At 35.0% G+C, this 20,004-nt stretch overlaps 1 protein-coding gene across 4 annotated transcripts; it reads right to left on the reverse strand.

Moving 5' to 3' along the window:
* Positions 1 to 8,987: 8,987 nt before the first annotated feature.
* On the reverse strand, positions 8,988 to 12,675 carry LOC127075971 (AT-rich interactive domain-containing protein 1). 4 transcript variants are annotated; one of them, XM_051017516.1, is made up of 4 exons: positions 12,504 to 12,675; positions 11,987 to 12,025; positions 11,146 to 11,883; positions 8,988 to 10,240 (listed from the first exon to the last, which is right to left on the reverse strand). In XM_051017516.1, the coding sequence occupies exons 3-4, from the start codon at positions 11,665 to 11,667 to the stop codon at positions 9,422 to 9,424; spliced, it is 1,341 nt and encodes a 446-aa protein (XP_050873473.1). In that variant the 5' UTR covers positions 11,668 to 11,883; positions 11,987 to 12,025; positions 12,504 to 12,675; the 3' UTR covers positions 8,988 to 9,421. The 4 variants fall into 4 exon arrangements, with proteins under 4 accessions (XP_050873473.1, XP_050873474.1, XP_050873471.1 ...); XM_051017517.1 differs by lacking the exon at positions 12,504 to 12,675 and adding an exon at positions 12,186 to 12,462; XM_051017514.1 differs by having other exon boundaries at positions 11,146 to 12,025.
* Positions 12,676 to 20,004: the final 7,329 nt, after the last annotated feature.

Raw genomic sequence — 20,004 nt, forward strand, 5'->3', positions numbered from 1 at the left:
TTTTTAACTACATAAGCTGACTCAGATTTGTACCAATGGCCTTGCTATCACACCACATCACCAGAATTTAACATTTTTTTGCCAAAAATTAACAGAAGGGGCCAAATAGAGAAACTGAAGTGAAGTTAAGGGACTAACTTGTAACATTTTTTAGTTAAGAGACTAAAGCATAATATTAAATTAAATTAAGGGACTAAAACATGTATTAAGCCTTAAAAATATGTTTTTGTCCTATCATCACTGTCACGTCGGCAAAATTGGAGGAGAGTCAACCAAATTTTAAGTGATGTAAAGTTCAGGGACCAAAAAACTGAATTTTAAAATGGAGGAACTAAAAATTAAAAAATTCAAAGTAGGGGAATCAAAAGTACATTTAAGTCCTTTTTTTCTTTTTTCAATTGTAACTAACTTTCAGTTTATATACACTAGCCCAAACTTAAATGCAAATCAAATGAAACAGAAACAACTTAAATTTGAATTACATTTAACACCATCCCTTTATTTCATATTCAAGACTAAAAATCAACAACATCAATTTCATCCCTCAAATTGATGAAATGTTCAGTTTTGATTGCATTGGTCAGCGCATCTACAAGTTGCTTTTGAGTGTTGCGGTGAACAACCTCAAGCACTCTATTTTGAACTTGATTGCACAGAAAATGAAACTTTGTGTAAATGTGCTTGCTTCTTCCATGCAGCACTAGATTCTTGGCAAGGCTTATGGATGGTTTATTGTCAATCATCAACCTTACTGATTTGCTCACCTTGAACTTCAGTTCCTGCAGCAAATTCATAAGCTAAACAGTCTGACGCAGACAAAGCACCAGCTATGTATTCTACTTCACAAGTTGATAGTGCAATCATTGGTTGCTTCTTGGAACACCATGAAATGGGATCTCCTAGATAGATGAACAAATACACCATAGTACTCCTTATGTCCACTCTTTCCCCACACAATTCTGAGTCTGAATAGCATATCAGGTCAGCATCATTTGATACTCCAGATGGAAACTTAATTCCATGTCTCAGAGTTCCCTTTACATATCTGAGTATCCTGACTGCAACTTGGTAATGTCTCCATTTTGACTCACTCATAAACCTACTTACCATTCCAATTGCATAACATACGTCTGGCCTAGTGTTACACATATATCTCAGATAGCCAACCAACTATTTGAAAGTTGTATCATTTACTTCCTTACCATCAGCATCAGAATCTAGTTTATAGTTTGTCTCTACAGATGTGACTACATACTTACAATTCATCAACTCAAATCTCTTCATTAACTCAAGCTCATATTTCACTTGGTGCACAATGATTCCCTTATCAATGTGTAAAATCTCTATCCCTAGAAAATATACCATGTTTCCAAGGTCAGGCATATTAAATGCTTTCATGAACACCCTTTTGAACTTGTTTATCTCAGAATTACAACTCCCAGTCACTAGTATGTCATCTACATAAAGACACACCAAGATCACATTTCCATTAGAAGTATGTTTCACATACATACCATATTTCATTTCACATTTTTTGAATCCCTAATGCTTGAAAATGAATCAATTTTCATATTTCAAGCTCTTAGAGCTTGTTTAATCCCGTACAAGGCTTTATGCAACTTGTACACCATCTCGCATGTAATCTCTATAACAAATTCAAGAAGTTGTAACTCATAAAATTCTTCTTGCAATGAACAATTTAGAAAAGTTGATTTCACATCTAAATATATCAGAGGTCAATTCCTACTTGCAGCTATAGCAATAACCAATCTTATGGTTTCATGTCTAGCTACAGGTGCAAATACTTCAACGTAGTCCAAACCATACTTTTGCAGAAATCCTCTAGCTACTAACGTTGCTTAAAGCTTTGCAACTGAACCATCTAGATTCAGCTTTATTATGACAACCCATCTCACATTAATGGCTTTCTTGTTCTTAGGTAGAACAGTCAATTCATATGTCTTGTTTATTTTGATTGCCTCAAGTTCTTCCTTCATGACCTTCATCCACACTTTCTTCTTGAGTGCCTCATTGATACTGACCAGTTCAGAGTCCACCATCATGGCACACTGTATGACTTCCCCTTCACTGTCAATCTCAGTATCATTCAACAACTCAAAATCTGCAAGTCTCCTTAGTATCTGTCTAATTCTCGATGACCTATGAAATTGCACAAGTTCAGCTTCAGAGGCCGATCCACCATCAGAAGAAGGGTCATATTAAGAAGGTCCACCTTCAGAGGTTGGATTACCTTAAGAGGTTGGATTACCCTCAGAGGCAGGATCAACTTCAGAGTCAAACTCGCCTTCAGAGTCAGAGTCACCTTCAGAGCCTGACTCACCTTCAGATTAAGACTCACCTTCAGAATCAGACTCACCTTTAGAATCAGAGTCACCTTCAAAGATAAACTCACCTTTAGAGGTAGAATCTCCTTCAGAGTCAGAGTCACCTTTAGAGGCAAAATCTCCTTGAGAGGTAGGATCAGACTGTAGTGTTCACACTACTCTAGAGTTGGATTGAAACTTGTTCTAGTCCCATGTTTCTAATTATTTCACTATGACATCTCTGCTGACAACAATTTTGTTGGTGACTGGGCAGTAAGGCTTATAAGCACCTGTATAGTGGTAACCTATAAGCAACATGACTTGGCTTCTTTCATCCAATTTCCTTCTAATAGCAGTTGGTACATGTTTGTAACATACATAACCAAACACCTTATATCAAGAAACAATGAATGGATTTTTTTTATTGATGGACTTTTTATAAGGTTTAAAATCAACCTCATATGGTTAAGTTGGGTTTTATTTATTCATGGATTTTTTTACCATGAATGGCGGACTAAATCAGACTTTATCTATATGGTTAAGTTGGAGTTTTTTATTGATGGATTTTTTTAACATTATCTACCATTGAGAATTACATATTTAAAATGTCAAGAAACAATGAATGGCAGATAAAATCAGACCTTATCTATATGGTTATGTTGAGTTTTTTATATTGACAGATTTTTTTACATAATCTACTTATGAGAATTACGGTTTTAAAATGTCAAGAAATAATGAATGGTAGATAAAAACAGGGCTTATCTGATTAAGTTGAATTTTTTTTATTGGTGGATTTTTTTACCTAATCTACCCATGAGAATCACAAAGATTTAAAATGTCAAGAAACAATGAAGAGTAAATAAAATAAGATCTTATTTATATGGTCAAGTTGGAGTTTTTTTATTGGTGGATTTTTTTTTACATAATCTACCAATGAGGATTACATATTTAAAATGTCAAGATACAATTAATGGCCGATAAAATTAGACCTTATCTATATAATTAAGTTGAATTTTTTTTACTAAAAAATTTTTTTTTACATAATCTACTTAGTAGATATAAGCAGATCTTATCTATATGGATAAGTTGAGCTTTTTTATTGGTGGATTTTTTGACATATTCTATCCAAGACATTTACAAAGGTTTAAATCTGTCAAAAAAAACAATAAATGGTAGATAAAATTAGATCTTATCTATAAGGTTAAGTTGGAGTTTTTTTATTGGTATATTTTTTTTACATAATCTTACAACAAGCATTACACTGTTAAAATATCAAGAAACAATAAATGGTAGATAAAATGAGACCTTAATTATATGGTTAAGTTGGAGTTTTTTATTGGCGGATTTTTTAACATAATCTACTTTGAGAATTACAAATTTAAAAATTTCAGGAAACAATGAATGGCAGATAAAATCAGCCTTTATCTGTATGGTTAAGTAGAGGTTTTTTTATTGATGAATTCTTTTACATAATCTATCAATGAGAATTATAAATTTAAATATCAAAAATCATGGCAAATAAAATCAAACATTATCAATATAGTTAAGTTGAGTTTTTTTATTGGTGGATTTTTTTACATAATCTACCGATGAAAATTACATAGATTTAAAATATCAAGAAATAATGAATAGTAGATAAAATCATATTTTTTTTTATGTAATCTACCAATGATAATTACAGGTTTAAAATGTCACGAAACAATGAATGGTATATATATATATATATATATATATATATATATATATATATATATATATATATATATATATATATATATATATATATATATATATATGTGATTTTTTTGTACATAATTGACGGATCCGAACCACACATTTTAAACGTTAATAAATAATGAATGGTAGATGAAACCATATCTTATCCAAAGATTTTCAATTAAAATCGATTCGAATTATAACCACAAATCAATTTTAAAAATTTAAAAGTTATATAAAATCGAGTATTATAGATATATTTACATTTCATTTTAGATTATTGCCTCCATAAAATGAGAAAACTCAAAGTCTGCAAGTCCCCTTAGTATCTGTTTAATTCTCGGTGGCCTATGAAATTGCGCAAGTTCACCTTTAGAGGCCGATCCACCAACAGAGGTAGGGCTAGGGGTGGCAAACGGACATGCCCGCCCCATTTAGGACCGCCCCGCAAAAGCCCGCAAAAAAACGGGGCGGGGCGGGGCGGTCATAGTTGAGGATGTGGGCCTAAAACTTAGACCCGCCCCGCAAAAAAGTGAGGGCAGGGCGGGTAAAGCCCGCGGGCACTGCACTCTTTAAGTCTAAAAATGCAAAAATTTATGTAAATACACGTGCCCGCAAAAGCCCATGAAAAAAATGGGACGAGGCGGGGCGGACACATTTGAGGGTGAGGGCCTAAATCCTTAGCCCGCCCCGCACAAAAGTGCGGGCAAAACGGACATGCCCAGCGGGCCGAGCCCGTTTTGCCACCCCTAGGTAGGGCCATATTAAGAAGGTCCACCTTCAAATGTTGGATTACCTTTAGAGGCTGGATTACCCTTAGAGGCAGGATCACCTTCAGATTCAAACTCGCCTTCAGAGTCAAAGTCACCTTCAAATTCAGAGTCAAACTCACCTTCAGATTACGACTCACCTTCAGAGTCAGAGGCACCTTCAGAGATAGACTCACCTTTAGAGGTAGAATCTCCTTTAGAGTTAGAATCACCTTTAGAGGCAAAATCTCCTTGAGAGGTAGGACCAAACTGTAGTGTTCACACTATACTAGAGTTGGATTGATAGTTTTTCCAATCCCATGTTTCTAATTATTTCACTCTGACATCTCTGTTGACAACGATTATGTTAGTGACTGGGCAATAGGGCTTATAAGCACCTGTATAGTGGTAACCTCTAAGCAACATGACTTGGCTTCTTTCATCCAATTTCCTTCTAGTAGCATCTGGTACATGTTTGTAACATACATAACCAAACACCTTGAAATAGCTCCTATTTTTTTCTTCCAATCCACTTCTCTAGAGGAACTTCTTCCTTTAACTTCTTTGTTGGACATCTATTGATCAAATATCTTGACGTAGAAATTGCTTCACCCCACAATGTGTGAGGTAGATTCTTTTCTTTCAGCATGCTCATTGTCATGTCAAGCAGAGTTCTATTTCTTCTTTCAGCAAGACCATTGTGTTGTAGAGTGTATGGAGTAGTCACCTCATGTTCAATTCCATGTTCCTCACAGAACTTCTTGAACTCTGTTGAATTGAACTCACCTTCACCATTGGTTCTGAGGATCTTCAACCTTTGTCCACTTTGATTTTGAGCATTCACTTTGAACTTCTTGAACTCAGCAAACACCTCATGTTTGAACTTTATAAGTGTTACCCATGTCATTCTTGTGAACTCATCTACAAATGACACAAATTTCTTATTTCCTCCAAGTGAAGGTACCTCAAATGGCTCACATACATCAGAATGTACCACACCTAAAACATGAGTTCCTCTTTGAGGCATTTCTGACGAGAATGGCAATCTTGGTTGCTTGCCTCTCATGTATATATCACATGATTTCTCTGGTGCTATAATATTTGGAATTCCATGTACCATATTCTTTGAACTCGGATGCCCTAAACTTCTGAAGTTCAAATGTCCCAATCTTTTGTGTCACAACTCACTTTCCCTTACAACACTAGTTGCACTAAGGTATTGAGTGTCTGTTGTTTCAACATTCACCTTGAATATCCTGTTTCTTCCCAATGTAGACTGCATAATCAACTTCTGGTCACAATCATACCACTTTAAGAGATTGTCCTTCATGGTTATTGAAAATCCTTTTTCAGGCAACTAACCTACACTCATCAGATTGATATTCATGTCAGGAACATACCATACATCCTTGATCAGTACAGTTTTTCCATTCTTCAATTTTACTTTAAAATTTCCCATTCCTTCAGAATTCAGATACTCATCATCAGCATATTTGATCTTGGTTTTTCTACCAGAGTCAAAATCAATCAGCCATTAGTTATTTCCAATTAGGTGATTTGAGCAGTCGGTGTCTATATACCACCATACCACCATTTTTTTCACCTTCATTCTCAAATGCCATCAACAGCGCAGGTTCATCCCCATAATCTCCTCTGGCTATGTTAGCTTCTTCACCCTTACTTCCCTTGTTTGACCAACAATCAATAACAAAATGGCCAAACCTGTTACAGTTGTAGCACTGAATATTTATCTTATCAAACTTCTCATTTCCCTTCGGAACATTATTATGTTTCTTCTCATCTTGATTGGAGAGTTCTGACTTCTGAGCACCACCACCATTCTTTTTCTTATTCTCTAGTCATGTTTGCTTCTTGTTCTTTTTGACAAAAGAATATTTCAGAGCCTGTTTTGTTTCCCTTTCAGAGTTTCTTTCAGTCATATGCAATTATTGTGCCTCTACACTACTCTACATCTCTTCAATTCTCATGGCGCTGGTGTCTTTCGAGTGTTCTATGGCTATAACTATGTAATCAAATAGATGATTAAGTGATCTTAGTACCTTTTCAATGATTCCTTGTTCAGAGAGCATTTATCCATAAGACTTTATCTCATTCGTGACCATAATCACTTTGGAGATATAATCAGGAGCCTTCTCATTGTTCTTCATGTTGAGATTCTCGTATTGCTTGCGTAGGAACTGCAACTTTGCTTTCTTCACCGATGCGTCGCTAACATAGCACCGCACAAGTGTATCTCACGCTGCCTTCACCATTGTCGAGTCAGGAATCTTCTCAAACACATTCATATTCATGCACTGGTGGATATAGAACAATCAATGCCTTATAATCCGTCTTCTTTGTTTCATGTTGTGCATTTCTTTGCGTTTTTATTGTGTTTTCTACAATCGGCGTGTAACCATCATTGACAAGCTCAAGCACATCTTAAGAGCCAAACAACACACGCATTTGAATCAACCATTGATTCCAATTCTTTTCGTCGAATACTAGAAGCTTTGTATTCAAGTTACCGTTTCCGCTGTTCATCTTCGTTCTTGTATAATTTGCTCAATTCTCACCAACACTCGTGTTTCCCAATCCCTGAGAATCAACATTGTGATTCTCTTCGATTTCGATCTTCAATTCAATGTGAATTTGAGGAACGAAATCAATCACACACCTCACGTACACTCGTATTTCCTTATGAATTGGACTGGAACTCTGGATACCAATTGTTGGAGTTAATGATGAAACTCCATTGATACACAAGAAGAAGATGATGAAGATTGAAAGAAATATATATATATATATATATATATATATATATATATATATATATATATATATATATATATATATATAATATATATATATATATATATATATAGAGAGAGAGAGAGAGAGAGAGAGAGAGAAATTAATTGTAACAGAATTTTTCAATCTCAACAAACTCATTTTTTTCTTTTTTCAATTGTAACTAATTTTTTGTTTATATACCACTAACTCAAACTCAAATGCAAATCAAATGAAACTGAAACTAAATAATTTAAATTTAAATTACACATGATATATCTATATAAACTTGAATTCCTCTCCATAATCTTTAGACATAATAGGTTTCCCATATCGGTTCATGTCTTTCCAACTATTTTTAAGGCTATTGATGTAACACTATCTTGATGCTTGTTGATTTGCATGCATTGTGGCAATTTTCCCAATTCTCTAAAGGGAACTTCATTAATAAGTGAGGTGTCAACCCAATGGCTTCAAATGAAATGCATTGAATATGAGTTTCCCAATATTGACAGTGTATTCTCCCATAAGGTGAAGTCAAAATCTCCTAGGTATAGTTCTTTGTTGATTTCTTCCGTAAAAGGAAGTTGTGTTTTGTTTGTCTCTTTCTCCTTTGTGCACCTTGGGAATACACTTCACTTTGGGATTATGAGTAGGTGAATTGTTTCATCTCCTTTAATACTTTTCAAACAACGCTTGGCCCCGACTCTCCTCGTTGACATTCACAATGTCGAGGGGGAGGACTCTGTCATCTTCATAGGACTCTGTCATCTTCATCAAACCTCCAAGATAATGAACTATGGGACCTTCCGCCACTGTGGGGGTTATGGTTCTAATAATGACTTTTTATGTACGGCAAAAAGAGTTGTCATGTATTTAATATCACAACACAAGTCAAATTAACAAACTTCTAAATAGAAAGAATGAAAAATTAATGATTGAAAAAAGTAAAAACAGTACACATAACTGTTTCGTGTTCAGATAATACATAACTGCACAAATATTTCATGTGTTAGGTACAGATTGGAATCTATAATATATATTTTCTGTATTTGGTGTAGGTCAATTTTTGCACTAGACTATTTTAAAACTCAAAAACTCTTAAATGCAACTTATCTAAAACATGTTCAACAAACCAAGCATAGATACTATTCTTTAATGACTTGTGTTCAATCCTTCATCAATTTAACTAATATTGAATTAAACTCTATCCTGGATGCAACATCTACACACAACTGTTGAGATTAATTAACTTGAATCAAATATCATCTGCACACAACTGTTGAGATCAAAATCTCTGATTAAGCTGGAAGAAACTCGAACCATTTCATCCAATAGCTAATACAGACAATTAATATACCACATTCAAAGAAAGATAAGAAACATCAAAAATTGAACTCGCATCAAATGAAAAATTCCAATTTGAATTGCATTGTGAGGTATTTGTTCGTGACACTCTACAATAAAATGTCGCTGTATTCCTAAAAGGCTTCTGTTTCAAGTAACCTTTTTGCAGTCAAAACCAAGTGATGAAAAAATGAAAGTAAATGGCAATCTATGGCCACTATGAATCAATGTAGACAGACAAAATTACACCTCAAAATCTGAAGCATACTAGACTAAAAAAATCCAACACCAAAGCTGGTCACAGCACCAGCTCTCCCGAATCGATCAATAAACCAATAAACCGTTCAAATTTCAATCTTTTACCCTTCAAAAGCTAAGACGTATAGTGTAAAGAGAGCAAAACTCAATGATAAAATTGCATGGTATGAAGCATAAATTTGTCGAAATTTGAATTCTCGACAAATTTCCTATATGCTGCTGACAAATACTCACTTTCTATCTTCTCTTTCTGTGCCGCTTCTTGGGGGTCAAAAAGACGGACTTACGCGATTTCTGATGACCGAAAACACTCTTCAACTTACATGCTGATTCTTCATCATCGCTATCAATGTCATCATCTGTGTATCTGCTATGGTATGCTCTGCGTTGTAAGAGATAGACATTGAAGTAGTAGCTAACTAGAGACGCACTGCTCTTATTAGGAAATGCGCGAAAAATATGATCCCAGAAATGTCTCGCAGATGATGGAGGGTTTGACTGTATCACTTCTGTGAATTTTTTCTCATCTTCATCGCTCCACAAGTGTCGAACATCTTCACCTACCTTATCGAATTGCCATTGGTAATAAGCCGCGCCTAACTCCAGCTTAACCTTAGCCTTTCTCTCAGAAATGTGAAATCTGACACAGTCAATAGAACCCGACACAGCGCAGCCACATGATTCTTGTCTTCCTTTTCCTATAGGATCCCTTTCGATAAGAAAGCGGGAATCAACTGCTTCCAACGATGGCCAAACCTGGGTCCCAAACCACTTAGGATCACTTTCAGAAGCCACACCAGTCCACTCTGGCAGTCGAGCTTGATAACTTTCCCCCACGCGGATGCATGCATCTGCCCATATCTCATAACTCGAAGGGGTACTCGCGGAATCACGCAAATGTTTCGCAACCCGTTCGTCAGAGGATGAATTTGACGAGCTTTGTGAAGCTGATTTTGGTTTTTCAACCAACAGTTTCTTGTCATGTTTCAGCCTCTCCCTCAGATTGTAGGCCGTCGCAGCAGCATCATCGTACAAGCAAGGATGCATCTTCTGATTCTGCAAAATTATACAGGGATTTGGTGTTAATGCAATATCACAAGGAAATCTAAAATTTTGTTTAAACAAAAATTATAAATATGAAATGACAGCATTAATAGAACTTTGAAATTTTAGAAACCAGCTAATAGAAAGAAAAGACCTTTATTACCAAAAAACATGCAATCATTTCTATCATGTAATTCAATGTAGATACTTACTGGACCATAATTTAACCTGCAATTCAATGTATGATGTTCCAAAAAGGGCCCATAAATGCATAAGTTAACCATGCTTTAATTAAAAATGGCCCATAATGGTGACAAATGACAATGTTTTAATATAAATGTAATAATAAGGAAACTGAATAATTTACACTAAACATTAACTAACAAAAAACAAGATATTAATAGAGTCACATACTGTTCATGGATAAGATAACTTCCCAAATACTATAACAATATCTAAACAATTTTTTCAATCCAAATAAGCATTGCATGTGTTATATGTTAACTGATAAAGAAGAATCATAAAATCAAATCATAATTAACAGTTTGCAATAGCTAACTGCCAAAAGATAGATTCTACAATATGATTGGTTCAGAAGAAAACAAATGACAGGTGACCCCACACCAAATTTGTTTTCCCCAAGCAAACCGAATGAAACGGTAACAGTTGGCATGAAAACAGGGGGAAAAAATGAAACAGAAGTCCTCAGTAACACATGAAAGCACAGATACCTTGAGAAACGGAACAATAATATTAATTGCACAGAACAAAAACAGAATGAGAAATATAGTATAAATTCATAGAAATCTTTTACTTTTGAGTCAACTAAATTTCAAGCATGCATCAACAGCCTGCGCATTTAATAAAGGATTTAAGTTCGGCAGACTCCGCTTAATAGCACTGTTTTCTAAGATTACCTGCCAATTCAGCTTTTCAATGCTTGCTTGTTTCTTGTGAAACGCAGCCTCTCGAAACAACAAAACCTGCTTCCAAGCCTCCTGATTATCGTTAGAATTCCACTTCGACTTTCCAGGCATGTAACCAGTTTCAGGATCGCAAGGGTTATTCGCGACACGAGTTATCCAACTCATCATTTCAGACAAAGGCTCTCTCTTTCTCTTTACTCCATAACTTTTTCCATTACCGTCAGATGAATCTGAGTCAATGATAATAATATCATCACGACCTTCACCATCACGACCCTCGCCATTCAACAATCCAGACTCACCACTCTTCACCACGTTAGACGCATCCACCGCTGTCTCTACAGACACCTTCCCTCCATCATCATTACCCTCACTCAACTTTCCAACATCAGTTTCATTAACCATCCCCCCGTCCGTTATTTCAGATTCAACTCCACCCTTAACCTCCTCACCAGCCACCATATTCTCAGTCTGATCAGACAACAACGCTTTCACCTCAGCCAACGATTCCATCAAAACACGCTCATACGATACCTTACCAGAAACAAGTTTCTCAAGACATCCCTCCAAAACACTCTTGTACTCAGTATAAAGCCGTCTCACAGATGAACCAACATTCACACCCAACCCACATTCTTCCCCAACCAAATCCCACAACTCTCGTTCGCAAACAACTTCGTACCCACCTTTACCCTTAACCGCAGTAAACAGCTTATACAAATCAACTTTCTGTCCGTCGTCAAGCATTGGTACAAAAAAACAATCAAAGCAATCTTTAGCAAAAAAATCTCCTTCAAAAAACACAACAATGAAAACCTCCAAACACCACTACCTTCTACAAGAACACCACCTTCGTAAAACAGCTACCACCCTGTCAAGAAAATCGAATTCAAACCCTAGAACAAATAACCAACTTCAAAATAATCCATTTCTTTAAACAAAAAAATTAAAATTATTATTAATCCCTTTTTACAAACTTTTCTGTTACAAATTAATCTATGAAAATGAGTTTACGGATGAGAAATTGGCACCGATTAAGATTCTGGGTTCAGCTCAAAATTGAACTTTGGCGGGAAAATTCAGATGGGTAAGATCTGATACTAGGTAGGGCTTTTTTTGAATGAAGCTCTGTGTCACCTTTGTGTGTGGCCAAGAAAAAAAAATTCATTTCATTTCACATCTGGCGCTTTTCTTTCTCTCTCTAGAATATAGATTTTAATTGCAGAGAGAGAGTGAAAGAGGGGTAAAAATTCAAGTTTTCAACAGAAACAGACCCTAATCTTTAAAATCTGAAATTATTTCAATGGAAGTAAAAAGAAAAGAAAAGAAAATGAAAAGAGAAAACGTACCAGTTTTTTCTAGAGAGGAAAATAGATGGACCCCTTGAAATTGAAAATGAAACTTGGTTGTGACTTGCTTGACTTGTGCCTTAGAAACTAAATCCTTATTTTTGTTTTCTTTGGTTTATTTGATTTGGGGAATTTAGATGAGAATCATTTTGATAAAACTAAAACAAAATGGAGATTTAGAAGGGTTTGGGTTGATGAAAGGTACAACCCCTCTTATATACTAGAAAGGTTCATGCATTTATTAACTATGGTTAATAATTAACTAGATGTGTGGTTAAGATGAGGGATTTTAATTGGTGGATTTTTTAAACATAATTAATGATGAGAATTACGAGAATTGCACATTTTAAATATCGAGAAGGAATAAATGTAAGATGGAATAAATGTAAGATGAAATCAGACCTTATTTGAACGATTAAGTTGTGTTTTTTTTTTCTGTTGGAATTTTTTACATAATCTACGGTTAAGAATTACAGTTTAAAATGTTAAGAAACAATGAATGGAAGATAAAATCAGACCTTATTTATATGGTTAAGTTGAGTTTTTTTATTGATAGTTTTTTTACCTAATTTATTTATGAGCAATACAGATTTAAAATTTCAAATTTTATCTGTACGATTAAGTGTATTTTTTTACCTAATCTACATATGAGAATTACATATTTAAAATGTCTGAATGATTTTTTTTATTGATGGACTTTTTATAAGGTTTAAAATCAACCTTTTCTGTAGGGTTAAGTTGGATTTTTTTATTCAGGGATTTTTTTCCCATGAATGGCATATCCTAGAAGCTTGATGTAATTAATAATGAGAATTACGAGAATTACACGTTTTAAATATCGAGAAAGAATAAATGTAAGATGAAATCAGACCTTATTTATACGATTAAATTGTGTATTTTTACTGTTGAAATTTTTTACATAATCTATTGTTGAGAATTACTGTTTAAAATGTCAAGAAACAATGAATGGAAGATAAAATCAAACATTGTCTATATTATTAAGTTGAGTTTTTTTATTGATAGTTTTTTTATACAATTTATTTATGAGAATTACAGATTTAAAATTTCAGACCTTATCTACTTGATTAAGTGTATTTTTTATTGATAGGTTTAAAATCAATCTTATATGGTTAAGTTGAGTTTTTTTTATTTATGGATTTTTTTACCAAGAATGGCAGACAAAATCATACTTTATCTATATGGTTAAGTTGGAGTTTTTTATTGATGGATTTTTTTAATTAATTTACAAATGAGAATTACAGGTTAAAAATGTCAAGAAACAATGAATGGCACATAAAATCAGACCTTATCTATATGGTTTTGTTGAGTTTTTTTTATTGACAGATTTTCTTACATAATTTACTTATGAGAATTACAGTTTTAAAATGTCAAGAAATAATTAATAGTAGATAGAAATAGGGCTTATCTATATGGTTAAGCTGAATTTTTTTTATTGGTGGATTTTTTTACCTAATTTACCCCTCAGAATTACAGAGTTTTAAAATGTCAATAACCAATGAATGGGTGGATTTTTTTTTTGCATAATCTACCTCTGAGAAGTACAGTTTTAAAATATCAAGAAACAATTAATGGTAGATAAAATTAGACCTTATCTATATGGTTAAATTGAAAAAAAAATTTACTGGCAGATTTTTTTTTTACATAATCTACTAAGTTGATAAAAGCAGATCTTATTTATATGGGTAAGTTATGTTTTTTAATTGTTGGATTTTTATACCTATTCTACCCAAGAGAATTACAAAGGTTTAAATCTGTCCCGAAACAATAAATGGTAGATAAAATCATATCTTATCGATATGGTTAAATTGGATTTTTTTTAATTATAGGGTTAAATTGGGGTTTTTTATTGGTGGATTTTTTTAGCTTAATAAATTACAATTTTAAAAATGTCAAGAATGGCAGATAAAATTTGACTTTATGTCTATGGTTAAGTTGAAGTTTTTTTATTGATAATTTTTTTTACTTAGATGAGAATTATAAATTTAAATATCAAGAAACATGACAAATAAAATCAAACCTTATCTATATGGTTAAGTTGAGTTTTTTTATTGGTGGATTTTTTTACATGATCTATCAATGAAAATTACATAGGTTTAAAATGTAAAGAAACAATGAATAGTAGATAAAATCAAATTTTTGTATGTAATCTACCGATGAGAATTAGAGGTTTAAAATGTCACAAAACATTGAATGTAATGTCACAACACTAATATCTGAACAATATAAACAGGATAAAAGATAAAGAACAATAGTACAAGTGACACAAGCAATTGTTAACCCAGTTCGGTCCAAACTCACCTACGTCTAGGGGCTACCAAGCCAGGAAGGAAATCCACTAAACAGAATTAGTTCAAAGACTCTCAGTAAACAACTTCAAGTTACAGTCTTTTCACCTAATCTCTACCCGTGTGACTTCTATCTAAGAACTCTTAGATAAGAGATCCTACTCACTCCCCCTCAATCACAGCAGTGATGTAAAAACAAATATTACAATGAAAGAAGACACTCTTTAAGAACACATACTTGGTCTTGTTTAAAAGCTTCAACCAAGTAAACATACACTCATGCTTCAAAGCTTAGAGTGGACAAATTACAACTCAAAAGTCAGTCCAATTCAATCATCAATGGATGAATGAATGACTCACAATACACACGACCACACAAGACTAAAACCCTTATTCTCTCTCACTATTTCGTTCTTTATTTCTTGTGTGTTAAAACCAGGTTTTCCATGCCCTTTATATAAAAGTGTTTGACTGGGCTTGGACATCATAAAACCCTAAAACTATTTTCCATCCGTATCTTCTTATGACAGCTAATCATATCTTGTTGGAAAATAAATCAATCTAGTTTTAATTACTGATTGAATGGCGCGTTCAATCTTCACATCAATCACACATAAATTAGCATAAAAAGCGCAATCACAAAATACATAACATTCAGACTGAATGTTATGTAAACAGGTGTCTTGACGTCGGGTCTGCATCTCAGCAAAATCCTGCACAACCATATTTTAAACACCTTGCAGGAACCTGTTATCTCATGTCAAGACAACACTTGTGACAACTTGTGAAAACTCTAGGTTTTACCAAAATTGATGTCAACACATAGAACCAACAAACTCCCCCTTTAGCAAATTTTGGCTAAAACATACATTAGATCATTTGTTTCACAAGAGAAAAATCACAGTATCAGTTTAGCAGCAGAAGTAATAAAACACACATTACTAGCTAAGATAGCAACTAGTAAACACAAGTAAACACATATTAAACACACATGCGCTTGTGCTCCACCTCCCCCTCCAGCTAGCACTAGTTTGCTCAACATAGACAGAACACTTCTCCTCTCTAACATCACCTGTAACATACACCTCTCCATCTAACATCACCTTCAACATCACCTATAGTAAACAAATTATCTCTAACATACTTCTGTAACATCATCTGTAACATCCACCTGTATATAGCATAGCTACTTTAGCTACTTCTCCCCCTTTTTAGCCAAAAGAGACCAAAGAGACAAAATAAATGTTTATTAGTCAAACAGAATGTCACATAGAATGTCAAAGCAGATTGTTAAGTGTTACAGATCCAGGAACAAACACAGCTTTACACAAGCTGAGAAAAAAATCCAGAAAATCCAAAAAGAACCCAAAAAATACATCAAGGTAGCAGAACATCACTACCAAAAGAAACACCAGAACATCCATCACAGCACACCATCAGAAGAGTGGGGGACAACTTCAACAAAACTAGTCAAAGGAGCTTGCATCTTCATCAGCATCAGAACCAGAACTGCCACTTGTTTCATCTTTAGATTCATACCTCTCACTAGAGGTTTGGGCTTCTGTTTCCTTGGCTTGTCCAACATTCTCTCTATCAGCTTGCTCCAAGCTTTCAATCATAGCCTCCAAAGCTTCCTTCCTAGTTGTTGCTACCCTTATCCCTGTATCCAATTCTTTACAAGTTTCTTTCAGCTCAGCAATAAGGCCACCTTTTGAGGCTGGCTTTTTCACAGCAGGTGTCATGACAATGTCTTCGACATGATTGCCTTCAAAAAATTTGTAATGAACTGATAGAGGAGGTTTTCTTCTACTAGGAAGATCATTTGTGCTCATAATTCCAGGGTGCTGGCTCAGGATAATCCCACAAATCATCGAGGGAAAAGCTATGGGCAGCTTTACTACATTTGTAGAAGCATGTTTGACAATTTGTTCAAACATAAATCTATCATAATCAAATTTCAGCTTGGTTCCAACAGCAAAGATGAACCTTCCAAGGGCATTTGAAATTGTAGAGATGTGGTTGGTAGGCACCCAATTTGCTGACCCTATCTTGTGCAAAATAGCATATTTCACAGTCAGCTTCACAGCAGGGAGATGTTTCTTACTAGGCCACTCCTTTACCTATCTTACAGTAATTTCCCTACAGACCTCATTGTATGTGGCTTCCAGTTCACATGAACCTTCTGTTCCTCTTCCTAGAAACTTGTTAATCATAGTTGGAGAAAAAGTGAAACACTTCCCTCTTACAAACACTTTACAAAATTCCTTGCTGTTTTTATCAGCAATGTCTTCAGGAATGTTGACCACAAATTCTTTAACCAGTCCTTCATAACACTGAGATAACCCATCAACAGTTTTCATTAATCCAGCAATTTTAATCAGGTTCATGACCTCTTTGACCTCCACAACATCCTTTCCCAATTCTCTCTCCACCGCCACACTTCTTTGGATTACAAACTTCCATTTTTCCGCTCCATCTTCAAGATGGAAAGAAATATTATCCAGGTGTACAACAACAACTTTTATAGGGGATTTCCTAACAGTTGTCCTCTTGACAGGGGAGATGTCAGGGACATCTTCTTCAACATCTTCATCTGACTTAGAAATTTCTCTCACTTTCCTCTTCTTCACCTCAACTTTGCTCTAGGATTTTGAGGGGCTTACACCAGTAGTCTTCTTAGCAGTTTTGGCTGACATCATTTCAGCCACAGACCTACCATTTCTAGTCTTCATCCTCTTAGCCACACTAGGCTTCAAGTGATGAAGCAAGCTATCATCTTGATCATCCGAACTATCAACTTCTAGGTCAATCACCTTCTTTGCAGAATCATGCTTCTTAGACTGTGAAGCATTGGCAGTAGGTGATGCCACAGATTTCTTACCAAACATAGTTTGCCCTAAAGAGCACAAACCTTCAGCAGTTATATCCTTTTCAGACCTAGAGGAATCATTATCCTTCTCATTATTAGGTTTAACCTCAGGAGATGGGTCCCTTCTTGATAGAGGAGTAGAAACTCCCTTTACAGCATGTCCTTCATTGAGAATCCTAGTGACTAGGTTTCTTATGACATGATCAGTGTGATGCATGTCATCCTTAGAACTAGGAGTATGAGTAGATCTGAAAGGGATATTAGAACTGTTACCTTGAGTAGGGCATGTAGTGGCAGATGCATCCATGGGATGGTTGGAGTCAGGAGCTTCGCCTGGAATGACAGACAGGGGAATCACGTCTAAAATATCTTCATCAAGAAAGTCCATAAAAGGCGTTCTATCCTTGTGAGTAGGTTTGGTAGTTTTAGAACCAAGTGGTGTTGGATGTTGTGACATATTATTGTTTTTGTGGAAAGGTTTCAGTTGCCCTAGCAGAGAAGTTTGAGGAAGATGTAGGAAGTTGGAAATGTTTGAGTAGAGGTTGCGTGTGAAAAGGTAATAGATGGAATTTCCAATACTAGGTGATGATTTACCATAAATAGGGCCCTTTATTTTAAGTAGGCACACAATAATTTTATTACCTTTTCCACTCCAAATTAATTGCTACAAATTCTCATAAATACAAATCCTTAATTTCCCTCTTAGAGATTCAAATTGATTTGCACCCAAGGCCTTTGTAAAGATATCAGCTAACTGCATTTCAGTAGCAACATGATCTAGGACTATGATTTTATCTTCCACTGGTTCTCTAATAAAATGATAACGAATATCAATATGGTTTGTCCTGCTGTGCTGAATAAGATTCTTAGAAATATTTATAGCACTCAGGTTGTCACAGTACAATGTCATGACATCTTGCGTGACATTGTATTCAGTCAGCATCTATTTCATCCAAACCAGTTGAGAACAACTACTTCCAGCTGCTATGTATTCAGCTTCAGCAGTGGACAGAGACACACAATTTTGTTTCTTACTAAACCATGATATTAAGTTGTTCCCCAAGAAGAAGCATCCTCCTGATGGGCTTTTCCTATCATCAGCATTTCCATCCCAATCAGCATCACAGTATCCAGTCAACACAAATCCAGATCCATGAGTGTACAACATCCCATAGTCACTGGTGCCATTGACATATTTCAGTATCCTTTTCACTTGGTTTATGTGACTGACTTTTGGTTCATCTTGATATCTAGCACAAACACCTACAACAAAAGCAATGTCAGGTTTGCTTGCTGTGAGATATAGCAGACTCCCTATCATGCTTCTGTAGAGACTCTGATCTACACTAACACCATTTTCATCTTTAGAGACTTTCAGATGAGTAGGAGCAGGTGTCCTTTTATGACTTGCATTCTCCATGCCAAACTTCTTAACAATGTTTTTGGCATATTTGCTTTGAGATAGAAATATAGAATCTTCCATCTGCTTGACTTGTAGCCCAAGAAAATAGGTCAGCTCTCCAACAAGGCTCATTTCAAATTCAGACTGCATTTGTTTAACAAAATGTTCGACCATCTTATCTAACATCCCACCAAACACAATATCATCCACATATATCTGAGCCACCATGAGTTTTGCTCCTTCATTTTTAACAAATAAGGTCTTATCAATGCCTCCCTTCCTGTATCCGTTATCAATGAAAAACATTATGAATCTATCATACCAAGCCCTAGGAGCTTGTTTCAAACCATAGAGGGCTTTCCTCAACTTATACATATGCTTTGGAAGATTTGGATCTGCAAACCCTTTAGGTTGTTCAACATACACTTCCTCATTTAAGTAACCATTCAAGAAGGCACTTTTTACATCCATTTGGAACAGTTTAAACTTCAAAATACATGCCACTCCAAGCAATAGTCTAATGGACTCAAGGCGGGCTACAGGGGCAAATGTTTCATCAAAGTTAACTCCTTCAACTTGAGTGTATCCTTGTGCTACCAATCTTGCTTTATTTTTAGTAACCACCCCTTGTTCATCAGATTTATTCTTGTAAACCCACTTTGTTCCAATAACATTTATTCCTTCAGGTCTTGGAACCAATTCCCATACTTCATTTCTCTTGAATTGGCCTAACTCTTCCTGCATGGCATTGATCCAGAATTCATTAGTTGAGGCTCCTTTGACATTCTTGGGCTCAATCTTGGACACAAAACAACCATGTGAGATCAATTCCCTTGATCTAGTTGTGACCTCTTTATTTGGGTCTCCTATAATGAGATCTTTAGGATGATCCTTCTGAATTCTGATAGAGGGTCCCTTATTAAT

Source organism: Lathyrus oleraceus, chromosome 4, assembly GCF_024323335.1.
Source record: "Lathyrus oleraceus cultivar Zhongwan6 chromosome 4, CAAS_Psat_ZW6_1.0, whole genome shotgun sequence".
Lineage (NCBI taxonomy): Eukaryota > Viridiplantae > Streptophyta > Magnoliopsida > Fabales > Fabaceae > Lathyrus > Lathyrus oleraceus.